This window comes from Trachymyrmex cornetzi, unplaced genomic scaffold (genome assembly GCF_001594075.2).
Source record: "Trachymyrmex cornetzi isolate Tcor2-1 unplaced genomic scaffold, Tcor1.1 scaffold270, whole genome shotgun sequence".
NCBI classification, from domain to species: Eukaryota; Metazoa; Arthropoda; class Insecta; order Hymenoptera; family Formicidae; genus Trachymyrmex; species Trachymyrmex cornetzi.
Window position 1 is genome coordinate 291,716 of NW_017297377.1, and position 19,376 is coordinate 311,091.

Below are 19,376 nucleotides of genomic sequence, written 5' to 3' on the forward strand. Positions count from 1 at the left end.
ACACATAGTTTTCCTCAGTTCTCTCGAGCATGGTTTCTCGCTGGTTGTTCGGCTTTTCTATATCTTGTAGCGGGGATAAGAGAAAGAACAACGCCTGTGTCATGAACCCTGGAAATAAATCCATTACGTGTCGTGGAATTCTACGGCCTCTCGAATGGAAGCCGCATAAAGCCGGTCGGTTTTGTCCTTCCCGGTTGAGTATCGGACTTTTGATGGTACGCGGGTACCCACGCTCACTCGCCTGCTCACTGGATGGTCTACCTCATTAAGATCACTCGTATACCCTATTAACGCCAATGTATGCTCGTAGCCTTTGTTAGTGAACTGGTTTCCGCCGCGTCACTAAATATGGTCGCGCGATTTAAGGACCGTAATTCCAATTCATTCGGAATAATCGCCGCAGCGAGTCATATCTCGGAGAATTATATCCGGTGCCAGAGGGAGGATCTCCGTTTTCCACAAAAAGGTGGCCAATAATCCACAGTCACACTAGTGATTGACGATTACTTTTCAACCAATCGGAGCAAAGCAGTCATCCCTCGGTTTACTCTAATTGGTTGAAAAGTAATCGTGTTAATTGCCAATCACAATCGCGCAATCGCTAGTATGATTACGGTTTTACGCTCGAAGTCATCCATTCTACGATCGTAGAGGATAATCGCCTTGACGATTAACCGTGGAGCGGGATATAAACATCGATTGTCATGAAGAGTCAAAGATTGACTTTATCGGTGCGAAGGAGAAAGTTGGCGCGAGTTAACAAATCGATTTTCTGCAGCGGCCGGCAAACCAAAAAGCCGACAAGAGGCAAGCTGAATAACGGGATTCGATGAAGCGAAATGCCACCCTCCACTTCGCTCCGCTCGCTCAGCTCTGATTCAGAATCGCGATCGCGTGGAAACACATAAATAGCGTGAGAGCCACGCAATGTGACGTGTCGCGCTAGCGCGAGAGAGCCATATCTCGTCGGATTGATTTAATCGCCAGCGACCATTTGTCAAGGACGACGTCCGAATGCGGGTGGGCCCGTTCTGGCTGCGGATCGGTCCTGAAGCCGATGAACGAGGACAGAGCTTGTCCTCGTTCATTTCACCAGGGATGCAACTCGGTCGACATTGGTACGATCGTCAGCGCGATTGTTCGCCATGCAGTTGCATCCCACTTTGAAAGACGAGACCGTATCGTGTAATGTTCCTACCCGGTTAGGGTCGAATGAAGTGGAAAAATCTGGGAGAGACGATTTCGGAGATACCAAAACGGTTTAGCTAACAATGGTTTAAAATTTCTACCTACTCCCTCGTATCCCTTTGTTCGGAACAGTTAACATGATTTTAGACAAGATTTTACAGAATCAATAAGATTGTTTGTTTTGTTGACAGTATCATAAGAATGACTAAGCGAAGATACGAATCTAAATATGAGAATATGTTGCTCCTTTATTTCAAAAGTGTTACAACTTAAGAAATTAAAAAGAGGAAAAACTACTTTTCAACTTGATAGAAAATTGTTAACTAGCCAAATAATATCGGCAAAAAAGAAAATATATTCTTAACATTATCAACTTGTGATTTTTATCATTTTCGTTTCATAATCCTTAGAAAATAAATTTTTTGACCAAACAGCTAAAATGCGTAAATCTTTGCGTTATTAGTGTTTAAATTATGTTTATAAGACGATAATATATAATTTGCAAATAATTTAAATATACATATATAGAAAGAGATCACTGATATCGACATGCCACTTTGTTTTTGGACAATATTTCGTAAACAAAAGTAAAAAGTAAAACTTTAAAAACATAAATACATGAAAAGTGTCTTCTATCAGATAATACAGCAGTTTTTATACTGTTTGCAATTTTGTAATAATTAACTTTTTCTTAAAATAAGTAAGAATGAGCACCTGACAAAATAAGTCGAATAACAGTAAGTAGTAATATCACATATTTCTATTCTTTTCTTTCACAGAAGTCATCTGTACAAACCTACAAATGAATGTATATAAGATTTTCTAGAATCTTTTAACTTCGATATAAAACGTTTTTTGTTTATTTATGCATACTTTGTATTGTTCCGCAAAATACAAACATATAATGTGAGTTTCTTTTTTTAGGCTTTTTTCATAAATACATGATTGCCTTCAACTCCGATAGAGCTATTTGATACTATAACGCAACACTACAAAGAGTGAGTCAGTTTACAGTTTGTCTTACAAACAGGTGTACTGGTTTACGCTGACACCCCGATTTTATATTTAAAACCATGTTTTAAAAAAATAAAAAATATATAAATAAAACTGATTATGAAACTACAAACATATAAAACGATGTAATATTATCAATCATATAACTACTATTATTTAAACTAACGCAATTTGCAAAAAAGTTATAAGAATTTTATTTTTTTATTTATAAAATTCGTTTTTATCTGATTTTGTAGAAACAAGCCACTATATGAATTATGAGTTTTTACTTCTTTAATCATCTAAACAGATCATGTTTTTATCAGTATTAATAAAGTGCAATAGTTAAATTTCCGAAAAATATGGGTCTTTAGAAGATCTATGTCGATATCGGCGACTTTTCTCTACTTATCAAATGAAGTTAACTGCAAATGTTTCAATTTTGAATTTGAGACTTTTTTAGTGCGATAATTAGTGAGGTCGAGTATAAATGAACTTTTAACTTTTTTGAGTTGTGACGATTTTGACAATTTTTTTTTGAACCATTCTTTTTGAGTTATAACTGTCACCCTTTCGACTAGTGTTCTACTAGAGATAGATCACTTTGCAACCGGAGATCCCATACTATCCTGCCAATCAATAACTGTCGAAATTTCCGAAATTGAAACTTTCTCTTCGTACTGCTCTCTATAAAAAAAAGGTCATCATATTCGGCTCTCCTGCCGGAGATTACCACATCTTGCTGGAGATTGATTGTTATTATCAAAGTTTGTGCTCTTTTGTAGTGCGTTCTTTAAAACAAAAAAAAACGGTCATCAAATCCTTCTACTAGACATATCTTTCCAAAACCCGCACTGAAAAAAATGTCTGATTGGTTTAATTGGAATTTTGGTTGGAAATAGACGAATCAAAATTTTTTTATTTAATATACTAGAAAATTAAGAACCAGAATTTTGATTGATATAATTAGACTCTTTTGTTCAACCAGCCATTTATTTTTCTTAGTGCGTAGAAAAATCGACGCGTACATTTCAAGAAGTTTTTGAGCACTTAGCCTAAAATTTCTTCCGCGTGCCGGAGATTTTCTCAAAAAGCCGGAGTCTTCGGCCAAAAATCGGAGAAGTGATTGTGAACGACTTTCATAAAGTTAAACTAGTTCATTTTAAATGTTTTTTGAATTTAGTCTTTTGAATTAAGGGAGCGATATATTCTTTTTTCATCTTACACGATATACGTACCTATTGAGAATGTTTGCGAGCGAAATTCTAATGCCACCGTTAAATTGCGTCGATGCAAAAACTACAGCGAGCTTGAAAAAAATTTGCATCACGATACGCGCGGGTGAAATAAGAAAATCATGGTCGAGAATCGTATTTGCATTACTAGATTACGGCGTTCGAAGGTGCCGGCAGTTAGAGCGCCGCTTTCGATGCTTTTTGTCGCATGCTCTTGGTATGTTCTCCCTTTTTCTTCACTTGGTCTCTCTCGGGGAAATGGTATAGTAATGATCGTGCACGATCCTCGCCGTTGCTTGTTTTCGCCTTCCTTCCGTCCGGACTTTAAAGCCGCGCTGCAACGTTTTGTTGCACTCGCATGAGTGCCTCGGTGGATGCGTCGCGTCGTCTCAGGCGCCGCAGCCGCACTTCGTCGAAGTGGCTTCGCTAGTTCTTCATTTGGATACTCAGCAAGCCGCCTGCGTTACATGATTTGCGGCTGCATCCGTCGTATGTAAGGATGAAAGATGGAGGTATATCCTCATGCGATGTATGGAGGTAACTGGATTGCCAACGAAACACGGAAATCCTCTTTCTTTAGAAAAAAATCTCATATCAAATGGACATCTCAGATTACATTCTGCATGATTTTTTACAACTGATATCTGTTACATGCTCGACTGACTATCTGATTTTATTTCCTTTTTACAATTCTTATAATGCATGCAGGAACAGAATGCTAAACGAAGTTAATTAATGAATCTTATCAGCGCATTCGGTAAGTTAATTACAAGGTAATGATCGAATTTGTGTCGGCTTATCATATTGACGCGTTTAATCAGGTTTAATCCTGATGAACCCACATTTTTCGAAATGTGATAGTTAGCAGGCAAAAGTAGTATCGTTTGCGTGGCGCCAAGGTGGTGTCGGCACGTTACGGTATTCTCTTATCGAAGACGCGTTTCCCGCCTTTGCAATTACGTGGTCGAGCACGAGTCGAGTGAGAGCGACGTTATTAGCATCGGAAATGACACGCGTTAAACCTTGGGACAATTCGAGCTCGCAGAAGTACTCGCTGCACGAGAGGTTGAAGAGAGAAAATGGAAATAACGTATAGAAGCACGTACGCTCCTTGTTTGCCAGTTCCGCGATGCATTCGACATTGTCAAACTTTGTACATTAGATGCTGTATATTGGAGTATAACGCAATCCGCCAGACCTTGCGCGAGCTGCAAGAAATCCTATCTACGTAACGGTGCAATGTGCAATAAACGGCTTAGAGGAAGTTCGATCTTTTTAGCAATACCCATCACTTCGAAACTGTTGCAACGACCTTTGCGACTATGACTCCGTCGGGAAACTTGGCCCGCTTGTCGAGGAAATGCTCTTCCGCGAGCTTTTGGCGAGTCTCTATAAAATACAAAACAAAACGGGCTGAAGAAAACACGGTCTATAAATCACGGAAAGATAAGTGTTGCTGAAACTCACTCGGATAATTCCGTTCAACAGCGAGACTCTTATTTTACGATGTAATAATAGTTCTTGCCAAACGAGAGTCCATACTCGGATACGGAATATCCATAATGTATTGCGAATGAGATGGCTTCTTTAAACAGACGTTTATATATATATACTCAGTAAACTCGTGAATAATGTTGTATGACTGGGTACTTAAACCTGGTAGTTGGTAATAAATAGGTATCTTTATTTTATTATTATAAATGGATCTGGACATTTTATCAATATAAATAAATATAGATTATTCTTTTATAAAATTAACATTTTTTGTTTCCTATACATGACATAATTTTGACACTGTCTACATATATTTGATTTATATTTGAACGTGCAAGTATTTATCAATGTATCTTTATCTCATCGACATGTTTTACTTTTGAACAAACTACATTTTACGATTAACATCATTTTACAATTGATTATGCATCTCACTTTTAACTTTTTGCCTACAACTGGGATTTTTAAAGCACCATCGATATTTTAATTATGAATTTTAGTAGATAAGTTTAAATCTATAAAAAAGTAAATAAATACATCTGACTTTTTAAAAACTTGACTAGAATATCCGAATATTTTTCGAATTTTTATATAATCTTGAACAATGAAAAATTGCTCTGTTTCTTGAAGATTCCTATTACACGGAAGAACCAAAATTCATGTTGCTGGCAGAGGATTGAGTTATTACGATAGTTCTTATTACACTTAAATATGAAGGTGCATACATATATTTATTTGCGTCACTGATAATTATATTCAATTTATGTATTGAGGAGGACTTAAATTAGAAATGTTTACTTCTATGTTATCCATGTAATAAATGCGTTTATTATACCCACTATAAATATCTATAGTATATATATCTTTTTTTGTGAGCGCATATCGAAAGATAAAATACTGTTATGTAATCGATCAGAACGTCTTTATTCGTTGTAGTCTCTTACATTAATGCTCGTCTCGCTTAATTTCGCTGACTCATATAACTACTCTCACACGTACACATCATCTCTATCTATTATTGCAATTGACTGTCACCATCTAATTCGTATCTTGACTGCATTTATGTATATTGTTGTGCGTCCTACACACTGTGTAGGACGCACTGTGTATTCCACAATACATGATTTCTGATAGGTTGAAATTCTTATTCTCTGTTCCCTGTTCCTTTTATTGTGCGGAGCCTCTAACTACGTCGATTCTTAGGGTGGGAGCATAGTCTTACACAGAAGAAAATGAATGAGTTACATTTTTTTTTCTTTTTTTCCATGAAATAAAAGACTCTCATTGATTGAGCGTCTTATGCCTATTCATTATGCGTTATGCAAGAACTTGTATTCTTACTCTTATACTAGCAATTTTCTCAAATTATGATTTGTTTTATCACTTTTATACTAGAGGTTATATTCTCCGCAATATCCTCTGATGATATTGTTATTTTTCGATTTTTTAATTTTATAACATTTCGAAGGGAAAAAATATTATTTAAAGCTTAGATTAACGTTGATAGGAATGTAAATAGTAAATACTTGGAATGCGTGTTGGCCTATTGAGAAACCTCGATACTAGTATGTATTTTGAGATACTCTTAAATAGATATCTCGGATGCGGGGCATGTTGGTGAGCACGGCTCGCCCTTCTTCGGCAGAGATAAGAAACGCTATCGTCCGATAAAAAGTCTGGCGTGTTCTCAAGAGCACCTGTAAGAAATAAAATTGGCGTATAGAAGTGTTGATAACGGGTTCAGTCGAGTATATAAATTACTGACATGAGGCAATTAATAATAACGAATAGACTGCTTTAATCTCGACTTCAAATTGAAAATTTGTATCTCTTAAGAGACTTGAAAGCTTTCTGAAGTGCTTTTTACTCGATAATAAATAGCAATAACTGACTCACATTGTCCATTCTTTCACAATAATTTATTTCCATAAAAACTAAAACAACATTCAAAAAGTTGATATCAGGAGAGAGCTTAAGCGTTTTTATATCATCAAAAGAACGGTGCTATCTTGTGCTATTAGATAATTCAATGTGCACTTGAAACAGATATTGCAAGCTCTTGAGTATCATTACGATAAATAGATGAACAATAATGTTCTTTTGTAGCGTTGAAGAGATAAAAGCCAATGGAATGAATCCAGGGTGATTACGCTGCGCACGCAATCGCAGACATTAATCGGATTTGTCCCTTTGTTTCTATCTTCGTAAAGGGATGGAAGGTACAAACGTGTTGGTGCCGCGAATACGTTCCAGAATAATTGCGTCACCGTCGAATATTTCGCATCGCTGCTCGAGCATCGGGTGCCTTTTTTTGGCCCGGTTGAGACGAGGTGGCTAGGCGTGTTTGCTCCGTAAACTGACAAAATTCGTTACAACGGCGGTGCCGGATAGAACATGTAGCTCCAGCTCGGCAATTAATTCCGTCCATCGTCCGACTGACCTCTTCGTGCGCAGTCTGCGGTCGTTCGTCCCTCAAATGGACGCGCGATCGTTTGCGTTATTTCGCATCGAAATACCAACGGCATACGTTGTTTTCGCTCGTCATCCGCTCTGTCGGGCGATTCCCGCATTTTCTCGCCGACAATTCACCGGGAGGCAAACGTACATTTATTCGTACGAAAAAATATTCGAGAATATTCCCGAGCGATCTGCCTGGCGCCGTTTTCTTTTTGTCCCGTCACTATCTGTTCCTCGATCGTTTTTAAATCCCCGCCATATCTTCGCGGGACCGATGCTCCGTTTTCTGCGCGCGGCATCGCAATTCACGCTCGATTTAACTGGCAAAACGAGTTTCTGCGCGAGCATTGTCGCGACCTCCGAACGCCATAAGACCGCCTTCGGGGCACGAAATCATCCCATTCGTCGTTCTCTCTACTTTTCGTGGCGAGTTCAAAGCCGTTTAAATCTGATAGAAGAGAGAAAAGAAGGTGATACAGGTAAAAGAGAAGTACGTAATTTCGTTCGAATGTTCTTGCGCCGCTGTCAAAGGCTCTGTGCATCGCGGTTCGTTGTTTCTCCAATTCAGCTTCGGTGTCTTGACTCCTTTGAGGGAAAGAAAGCCCCACGGCTTTCGGGAAACCGTCAAGTGCAATCCGAGACGTCCATCGTCATTCTCGCGATATCCACATAATTTCACTTTGTCACGGTAGTCATTCCAGCTAGACGAACGTTCCGCATGCGGCGCCAAACTTCAAGAAAGAGATTGCGGAAGAAATTGTGCCGACGTCTCCGTTTATTTTCTATTCGCCTATCTGTCGCTCTCAGATATCTCTCGGAGTGAATTTAAACGGATATGAAAGAAACGTGATTTTATTTACGTATGCATGCGGCATAGAGTCGCGTAGACTCGAGTCTTTCTACATATCCGGCCTCATATGCAAATATATTTGGGAAGATTGCGACGGGATTTCCTCTGGACTTGACCGTGTAATGCTGCAGTGTAAATCCGAGGAAAATGTATTCCATAGTCGACACGGTTGCTGAAGAGCATATTTGATACGATGGCAAACGTTGTCGCGCTTACATAGTAATATAGTGTCGTGTATGTCGATTATCACCTTCGTCGCTATATTTAGGGTATTGTGTGCGCGAATGTGTTAAACGCTACTTGTAAACTTGTGGAACTAATCTGTATTTCTTAATTAAAGAAACATTAAACTTGTTAAATATTCTTTTTTAATGAAAGAAATATTAAACTTGTTTCTTTTTCTTTTCCATCTGTTTTGTAAAATAATAATTATTCGTTGTAAGGCAATTAGTTTTGAAATTCTCATAGATTGCATTTTAGTTTCGTAGGTTTTTTTTTAACTTTGCATCAGTTGAAATATTAAATGTGACTTTAGCAATCTTTTATGATAGACAACGTTACAATTTTCGGTTGGCTTATAAAAAGGATAAAACGCTTTCGTTTATAAAAAGGATAAATCTCATTAACGAATTAAGAGTGGAAATGCGCGAGACATTGTTAACGACGAGGTTCAAGGTTGCATAACAAGGTTTTAGACGCGATAGTAACGTTTTCATGCGAATGTTCAGAGGCGCCAACTTGGCGTGGACTCGTTCGCTCGCCTCGTTTTACTTACTTGCATGCATGCGTTCTCCAGGTGCATTATCGCAGGAAGGTACAGCGCAGCACGCGGGAATTGCGGGTAGGAGGAAAATGCGCCCGGTGTTTAAGCACTTTTTATTACGCCAGTTACGAATCAGTGGCTACGTAATTGGCTCCGAGTCCGCGTGAACGTTTCTCGCGAGCGAAAACCAGAGGCGTATTCTCGATGTTCCACGTTTTACTTTACAAAAGCTAAAGGTCAATTTTCTTTCCGCTTGTCATTAAAGCGGACGCACTCCATAATAATAACCACGTCGCCTCACAAATTTCCGAGTGAAATAACTCGGAGCGTTGTAACGGGAAAATAATTCCGTCTCTGCAATTTCGCGATTCGCGAGTGATCCGAGGCTCTCGTCTTATCTCCAAGAGATAATTATGCGACCGGAGTAAGCGCGATTCCCGTGACGCAATTGCACTTATTCTTATTCAAATTATCACGACCTTTCCCACTACCGAGCAAAAACAAGCATTGGGTAATTTAAAATTAAATGTTTTATTTAGATTTTTATTTGCATATATCTCGAAATCTTTTAAATGGAAAGCGGAAAACTAGCCGTAATCATTCGGATTTGTGATGCGCTTTCGTTGGCGTAATGTATCGGTCCTATTCCACCGACGGACGTATCGATACCGAGCTGTCAAATGCGCGGCAACATACATCGGTTCGTGCAAATGCGGCCAGAAGCACCGTTGGTCAAGATTAGAGAGTATACGAGTGCGGGATGCTGGGAAGATAGGGCAAAATCCTGGTACCCTCTATCGTATCCCACCTGCATCCTGACACGAGTCGTTGATATTGCGGCTTTAGAGTCCTGGAACTGTCAGATGGTGGAGTGATTGGCTAGGATTTATGAGACACTGCTGATCTAACTTACCTTTGAAAAAAATAATATCTTTGTATCCTGACAGAGAAAAAAAATTTTTTAATTTTATTTTTATCGCTTTTTTTTGCTGGGATGAATAAAATTTCGTAGTTGCTGTAACCAGTAAAGTAAGTTAATAATTCGTACATTGCTATGGCAGAAATGTGTACTTATTTGATAATCGAATCTGCTAATCTCGTTTAGCATACTTTTGAAAAAAAAATTATATTTTTGTATTTCGAGAGAGAGAAAAAATTTTTTTTGTTTTTATCGCTTTTACTAGGATAAATAAAATTTTATAGTTGCTGTCATCAGTAAATTAAGTTTGTACTTTGTACATTGCTATGAAAGAAATGCATATTTATTTGGTAATCGAGATACTACTAATCTGGCTTAGCATTCTTTTAAAAAAAATTAATATTTTTGTATTTTGAGAGGAAAGAACTTCCTTTTGTTTTTATCACTTTTACTAAAATGAATAACATTTTGTAGTTGCTGCAATCAGTGAACTAAGTTTGTACTTTGTACATTGTTACGGAGAAACGTATATTTTTTTAGTAATTGAGATACTAATCTGATTTTTGGCATACTTTTGAAAAAAATATTTAGTCCACAGCTCCAGGTTCAAATCTTGGCTAAGGCAATATTTCGCAATAAAATTATTTGCATTTAACATTCTCAATTAACATCTGATTATTAATATTTTTTTATAAAAGTGCCTATCCGCATAAAAAATTATTAAAGTGCTTGTCAATTTAATAAGTGGTATATTCCTACTCTGATTCTGCTCACGATTGCATTTCAAGACCGAAAAAGATTTGGAGCGCAGTTTGCAGAATTGGATATGTGTTATACATACGAGTATATAAATTCACACAGAAATTTTTATATCTGAGAGAGAAAAACTTTCTTTATTTTTATCATTTTGTCCTGAGATAAATAAAATTTAATAATTGCTGTAATCTCTCTCTCTCTTAGTAAGTTAAATTTGTACTTTGTACATTACTAGCAAAGAAATGTACATTTATTTGGTAACTGTTCAATATAAATGTTAAAATATTTTTATTATCTTTTTCTTTATTTTACGCATTTGCAAAAGGATATTTCTGATTGAGGTCACAGACATATACATACCTATATGCAAAGTAGAATATTTTACTTTACTACGAAGAATAATTTAACTTGAATCTTCTGCAAGAAGTGGACTCGATTGGCGTACTCGATCGAGTGCTGCAATGTCAATGGAATTTTAATTCGCGTTTCGATATACGTGAATATTCTATAGCGCTCTTTCAGGACAATCGCATTTCACCGAAGCGACGTAACGAATACATAATTGCATTTGATTGTCCTTTTTACGTTCACTGGAATTCCGCGAAATGGACAATTGAGTAAAGTTAAGAGTCCCATCAATAAATAATTGATTCGGATAGTACGGTATTCGCAACGTCTCACACTCCAATGATTTATCTGCCGTTCCGTACGTCGATCGTGTCGTCGATCAATAATGCACAACCGGAAGGGAGTTTGGTCTCCATCCGTTCTCTCCTTTCGCTCGTCCTAACTTCCTCCCCTAAAGCTAGTCTAGTCTTCGCGCTCGATCGGGTGGAAGTCGGTAGCTGTCGTGGAAGATAATCTTGGATCTTGTCGTTTGACTGTATTTGCGTGCCAGACTACGGGCCTCTTCCACCTTCGCTTAACTCATCGCTTAAACTTTGTTGCGCTGTTTACTGTTTCAGGTGACCGCCGCCGATACGCGAAACGGGGCCGGAAGTCTCGTGCCTCGCAGTGGCCTTGTTCTGCCGGGCGAAAGACAAATCGGGCGGAAGCGTTCGTCGACAAGGACCGACGATGAGCTAGCGACACCATCATGCATAGGATGAAGCAGCGCGCGCTGCACGCCTGGCCATGGTTGTGGCTGTGGCTGTTCGCGGCCACGGCAGGCTCCCCGTCTTCCGACAACCCCGTGCCGACGACTCTTCTGCCACTACGTGGCGGCGGGGATGGAGGCGCGGGAAACGACGACGGCGATGGCAATGGTGGCGGTGATTCAATGAAGCCATCGATCTCGTCAATCGACACCGCGACGACTCTGCCGATCACGCTTGACGCGAGTTTTTCTTCGGAACCCGAGTTCCGTTTCACGCAATCTCTGTACAACGTCTCCATTCCTGAGAATTCCATCGGCAAAACGTACGTCGTGCCCGAGGAGAGGATGGGCATACAGCTCGCGTCCGCCGACAGTGACGTTGACGTAAAGTTTCGCATAATGAGCGGCGATCGCGAAAAGTTCTTTAAAACGGAGGAGCGCACGGTCGGCGATTTTTGCTTCCTCCTGATAAGGACTCGAACCAGCAATGTCGATGTGCTGAATCGCGAACGCAAAGATCGATATGTGCTCGTAGTGCGTGCCACCTGGAGTAAACGCGACGGTAGAAACAGAGCGATCTTGCTTGAAGCGGACACTACGGTGGTAGTAACGATTCTCGACACAAACGATCTCAATCCACTGTTCTATCCGATCGAATACGAAACCACCGTGACGGAGGACACGCCTTTGCATCGCAGCATACTCAGGGTAATCGCCGAGGACGCCGATCTTGGCAGAAACGGCGAGATTTACTATAGCTTCGCCGAGGAAACCGATCAATTCGCCGTTCATCCGGTCAGTGGCGTAATAACGCTCACAAGACCGCTCAGGTAAGTGCAATGGGGCATATTTTTTCCTGGTATCTCAAATCTATAACAAATAATAGAAAGAATCTTCATTGAGAGAAAAATGTTTTGTATTTGTAACTATAATTACATATTACTACAATTATGATTATTACTGCTATAATAATAATAATAACAGTAACTAATGTATACAGTTCTAGCAACAAATGTATATAGTTGGCAACCTAAAATGACTATGATTATAGTTATTATAACCATAAAATATTTGTATATTATAGTCAAGATTATTACGCACTATACCTGTTAGTTATCAAAGGAGCAATGGTGTAACTCAATCTCTTGAGTTAAATAACATTTTGTTATTTTTTATTTTCATGCGTCAGTGTAAGTCCAATCTATTTCTGTGGTTTCAAAGTAAACAAGATCCATATTAATATATGTATACTTAGTAAGTAATAAACAAAATTTAAATTAAATTTAATACATTTCCTTGAGTTAAATTATTTAATATCATTGTTTTAGTTAAATTAACAACACATATATATATTGAGTAGAAGCAGAGTTACCTACAGACATGATTAAAAATAATTTAAATTAGATATTATTTGACATTATGAATTTAAATGCAATATTTGCTCCAATTAAAAAGGATTCGTTCTATTATTTAATTTACTTATGTTGGTCTAATTTCCATTTTATTATTAAATTTATTAATAATACATCCGAAATAAAATTCAAACATAGATTAAAACAAAGTTTGTAATCACGACGTGTTTTAAGCAATTCAAAGCAGAAACGTTTTGAGAGTATAATTTTAATTAATTCGAACGGGAATTTAATGAATTGTTCGATTGATTTTCAAAATAATAAAAGTTATAAATTGTATACCTACTGTGTATCACATGATTTAATTTTAATTTTACTATTTTACCTCAAGAAAAGATTCAAATTCGAACTACTTTAGTATACCAAGAAATAGACATATGCATCAACTTTTATGAATTTTTCAGATTAATTACAATTTTTTTTCTATTATTTTTTTCCCCTGCTTTGCATATTACAAATATTTATCGTGTACAACTTTGTGGCTGTTAATTTTTATTTGTACATTCTGTTATTTTAGCGAAGCTCATTAGCATGTTAAATAACCTCTTCTTCTCTGTCTAAACTATCTATTAGACTTGTATATGCCAAAATGTTAGCAAACAATTCGTTTTCTCTGTTAGGTACGCGGAACGCGCCATACACGAGCTGGTAGTCCTAGCGAAGGATCGCGGCGCTTTGTTTCGCAGCGCGGGTAGTAGCCGCGCGAGCACCGCCAAGGTTACGATCAGGGTACGGCAGGTGAATCTGTACGCACCTGAGATTTACGTGCATCAGTTACCCGATATCGTCGAGAATTCAAACGCCGATATCTACGCGATTGTGCGGGTGATCGATCGTGACGACGGCGTGCACGGCCAAATCGCGAGCCTTGACATCGTGGGCGGTGATCCAGCCGGTCACTTCAGGGTGCGTCCAGCCGGCGGGCCACGTTCCGGCGAGTACAACATCGAGGTACTGCACCTGCTTGATCGCGAGACCGCGTTGCAGGGTTACAATCTCACCCTGCGTGCCATGGACCGCGGGGTGCCGCAGCGGTACAGCTACAAATTTGTACCGGTGCACTTGGTCGACGTGAACGACAACGCCCCGGTGTTCAGTCGTGAGATCTACGAAGTCAAGGTGCCGGAAACGGCGCCCATCAACACGCCGATCATAAGACTTAAGGTCACAGACGCCGACGAAGGGAAGAACGCATTGGTATATCTCGAGATAGTCGGCGGCAATGAAGGTGGCGAGTTTTACGTGAACGCCGAGACTGGTATGTTGTACACCGCTGTCAATCTGGATGCCGAAAAGAAAGCGTTTTACACGCTGACGGTTTCGGCGATCGATCAAGGCAACGCCGGCACCAGAAAACAATCCTCGGCAAAGGTGAAAATCAACGTGGTCGACACCAACGACAACGATCCAACCTTCGACCAGCCGGAAATGGAGGTGATGTTAGACGAGAATGAGCCGGCCGGTACGTCCGTCGTGCGAGTTACCGCGAAAGATCGCGACTCCGGTGAAAACGCCTACATATCTTACAGCATCGATAACCTTAAGAAAGTGCCGTTTGAAATCGATCATTTCTCCGGTATCGTCAAGACCAAACAGGTACTGGACTACGAGACCATGAAGCGGGAGTATTTACTGCACGTGCGGGCCAGCGATTGGGGTTTGCCCTATCGACGTCAGGCGGAGATGCAATTACGAGTGAAGTTGCGGGACGTGAACGACAATCGACCGCAGTTCGAGCGGATCGATTGCAGCGGTCACGTGCCGCGATACTTGACGATCAGCTCTGAGATCATCACCGTGTCCGCGATCGACTTCGACGCCGGGAACATCGTCAGTTACCGCATAGTGTCCGGCAATTCCGATAATTGTTTCGCTCTCGACTCAGCCAGCGGCGTCCTCTCGGTCGCCTGCGATCTGTCGGACGTCAAGGCGGCCGAGAGAACTATCAACGTTACTGCCACTGATGGCACACACTTTGCGGACGTCAATCCTGTGCACGTACATCTTGTGAATGCTAAACGGAATCTGGGCTCAACGAGAATCCTGTCAGATGAAACCGGTGCTTTCAAATGTCACGACACCGGCGTGGCGCGTAGACTGACGGACGCGATCGCCTCGGCAGAGAAGAACAACATGCCGTCGCGGGACGACGAGTACACCTTAATACCGAGTCGTTACGGTGAGAACGTGCACGCGCCCGAGTTCATCGATTTTCCGAATGAGATACGAGTCAATGAATCTCTCAAGCTCGGCACGGTTCTCGTGCAAATACGCGCTCGTGATCGCGACCTCGATTATAACGGCAAGCTTGTCTTCGTTATATCTAGTGGTGATCGCGACTCCGTCTTTGGCATCGATCCGGATACCGGTGACTTGAACACGATCGGTTATCTGGACCGCGAGCGGGAGAATGAGTATTACCTGAATATAAGTGTATTCGATCTGGGCAAACCGCAGAAATCCGCCTCGAAGATGCTACCGATCACTATTTTGGATGTCAACGATAACGCGCCCAAGTTTGAGAAGTCATTGGCAAGTTTCAGAATCTCCGAGACCGCGCTGAACGGCACTAACGTATGGCGCGCCAACGCCACTGACGCTGATCTCGGTGACAACGCTCGAGTCACTTACTCTCTTGTGACGGAAACCAATGACTTCCGTGTGGATCCCGTGACGGGTGTACTGAGCGTCTTCGGCAAGCTCGACAGGGAACGACAGGAGATATACGAGCTGAGGATTCGCGCGCGTGATAATAGCAACGATACACCACCTTTGCATTCGGACGCGCTCGTCAGGGTAACAGTTGATGATGTCAACGACAACGCGCCCACCTTCGCGCTATCGAATTACAACGTCAAGATCCGCGAAGATGTGCCGATATGGACCGTCGTGGCCGTTGTCGATGCTACGGATCCCGATGAAGGCGCGGGTGGCGATGTGGAATACTTTCTGTCGGACGCAATGGAGAGCGAGGGCTTCTTCAAGGTTGACAAAGTGTCGGGCACAGTGAGAACGACTCAGAGCTTGGATTTTGAGGAGCGACAGGTGCACACGCTGACGATAGTCGCGCGCGATCGCGGTGAGCCGTCCTTGTCTTCCGAGACGATGCTCGTGATCGAAGTGATTGACGTGAACGAGAACCTTTATACGCCAGTCTTCGATGACTTCGTCGTGTCCGCGAGTGTCTTCGAAAACCAACCCATTGGCACCCTCGTCACTACTGTTCGAGCGAAGGACGCGGATCCTCCCGGCGGAGATTCAAGGATCGGATACAGTATTCGTGGAGGCGACGGCGTCGGAATTTTCTCCATCGACAATGAAGGTGAGTGATTAAAGTAAATTATTTTAAATCAGTGATGCGCAATCTATCTGTGAATTTTTTTTCCGTTCGCACGGAAAGAATCATTTTTCTGAAATATTAAAAAATGTAGTGAGATTATATATTCCATGTTATGGATTTGAAAATAATTTGGACTATATTGAAAATAATTATGTAGGACACTCAAACTGATTGCTAGAATTTAATATTCTAGCAACCAGAGTGTTCTATATAGTTATTTTGATATATTTCAACAGAATTATTTTCAAATCTGTATCTAGTTAAATTTTTAGACACTTCAACAAAATTTTTCATTCATTTTTTTTTATTTTTTATTCGTCAGCTTTTATAGCTAAAAATATATAATAAAACATAAAATAATTTCTTTTTTATTTTAAACGAAATAAACATGTGGCTCGAAAGATTTTATCTATTTCTAAAAATAAAAAAGGTTGCACGTAACTGATTTAAAAAATAAGCGAACCGTTTAAATATACCAAATTTTCAAGGAACTAACGAAAATCCGTATTAATCAATCAGATACGCGATCAGAAAAATTCTTTTCACGTTTAAAAAAGGAAAATAATTGAAATGATGAAACTGAAATGAAGATAGAAAGACTGCGATTTTCTAGAACACACTGCTGAACTTTAATCGATATTGGCTGTGAGCACTCTTCGGCAATAACTTCTACGTCTATATACGCTCCACGTAAATCGCCGCGCTCATATTGAATCCAAGAATTTCCAATCAAATATCGCAAGATATGCGCTTCCTTTGAGGAAGGAATGAAACGAGTATCTGGGCCTTACCGAGATTTCCTAATATCCCGATTCGATAACTAACGAATAGAGTCCCGTGCGACGAGTTAAACACATTCGACCTCGCGTAGCAGCAATTTCAATTTACTCGTCAAAACGCATATATGCTAGCTAGAGTTCATAAATGTCTTTACGTTAATAGGTACTTTTAAAAGATCTAGAAAAAAAAGACGTGTCTACATATTCATAAATCACGACGTTTCCAGTAGATAAACAGGAGACGCTGAGTGGTAACTGAGAGAGGTAGCATTTGACATGTGTCATAATTCAAACACGAGGTCAAAGCGCATGTGTGAGGATTTAAATTCATGTCAAATAATTTAGTAGGAAATTCATTATTTCAGTCTCTTATTTTTGCAATGGATGTTTAATTTGAATTTTTAGAGTATAATTAGTTACACTTTTATATATGCGACTTTTTACCACAAATATATGACGTTTTCTTGAAAAGAACTCTCGCGGAAACGTTCGCTTATTGTACGGGAATGTCTGATGTCTGTTTTTTTTTATCTTTTATTTCTTCTCCGGGTACTTCTGTTGGCCCTTCGGGCACAAAAGGGCGCGCAACGTGCGCGCTGTGCCCTTTCTGCATCGGACACGGCCCGCGCCGGACGCGTCGTGGCACCGTTCCAAGACGAAGTTGCAGCGTCGCGGCCCATTAAATTTCGATGCAGCGAGCCTAATTGAATTACGGTGCCGCAGGACCCCCCTTTTTTCGAGTGCGCGAGGCGCATTAAATTTCTCCGGCAGTCTCCTTTCACCGCGGAAACGTCTCTCGAGAAATCGCACGTCATTCCGCTTAATGGCTAATTCCTGTGTACCGGTGCCACGTCGGTCACGGCGGCAGCGGTCATAATGCATCGATGATCGTTTCTTGATGAATGCACCGGGCGGGACGAATGTCTCGAGACGAAATAGGTTTCTTGCTAATTCACGAGACACGCGAAAACGACACTTTGACGCTCACGTTAGGCAGCATCAAGATCTGTCGACTGTTGATGTATCTGAGGAAAATTGAACGCGGTTACGCTTGAAGTTTATTTGATAGACAAGAACATTTTTTCTCATGACAGCTTTTCGCGTGTCTCGCGATAATATTTCTGATTCAGTACAATTATTCTTCTTAACCTTTAAGGCCCGTTTTCACAATATATGATCATCTAAAGGTTAAAGGTTACCAACCGATTCATCAATGGAATTTATTCATGAATTTCTTGGTTACCTTTAATCTTTAGATGACCATATATTGTGAAAAAGGGGTTTAAGTGAGTAAGCGAGATGGCCACGGCATTCCAGATATTATAATTTTTTTAAATCTTGTCCTGCAAAAAGAAAATAAAAGTATTGTCCAGATTCCCAGAAATCTTAATCTTCTAGGGGTAAATATTTGTAATATTTTTTAAAATTAAATTTGAGGTAAATTTGGAATCTGTACAGATTATACTTAAACTGAAGATGGAAATTAATGTATGTAGCATTAAAGACTGAAATGTAAGTACTTTTGTTCGTATAACTCCGCACAGATCCGGAATTTACCTCCAATTTATAGTGTAAGTATCGATAGATTCAAGTAATTTTTGTACAAATCAAAAGATTACTTTTGACATGAAAATTGTTTAATAATGAGTCGTTCCTAGGTTAAAGTTCATTATTTTTATATTTCCCTATCTCATAAGAGTATAACTAATGTAAATTTAACTGTAACATAATATACTTACCTATTAGGAAAAAATATAACTATAAAAAATTAGGAAAAAATATAACTATAAAATTAAAATTTTTCGAGGTATTCGGAGCACCTCACCCTACTTAAAGGTTAAGGATAAATTGCGATAATTCGGTTCGTGCAATCGTTTATGAAACATATCGATGCAGGTTAAAAAATATATGACATTCATCGCCGTTGTTTGGATACGTTCGGCGTGTTTTCAACGTTCGTTGAAATAGAATACGATTGTATATACTGCACGTTCGAAGTAAATGGTTTCGTATATGCGTGTACATTCACGTATACGATTCATAAACTTGACGTACGAATATATACGATGCTGCTTCACTGTGTACCAATCGTCA

General features: G+C 39.8%; 1 protein-coding gene across 1 annotated transcript in view; it reads left to right on the forward strand.

Annotated features, from left to right (window-relative positions):
- Window positions 1-16,493, forward strand: part of LOC108761866 (fat-like cadherin-related tumor suppressor homolog) — a 132,368-nt gene extending 115,875 nt beyond the window's left edge. The window contains exons 2-3 of the mRNA XM_018508625.1: window positions 11,621-12,581; window positions 13,784-16,493. Coding sequence (XP_018364127.1) covers window positions 11,752-12,581; window positions 13,784-16,493 — 3,540 coding nt within the window. The 5' untranslated portion in view covers window positions 11,621-11,751. The remainder of the gene's footprint in view (window positions 1-11,620; window positions 12,582-13,783) is intronic.
- Window positions 16,494-19,376: the final 2,883 nt, after the last annotated feature.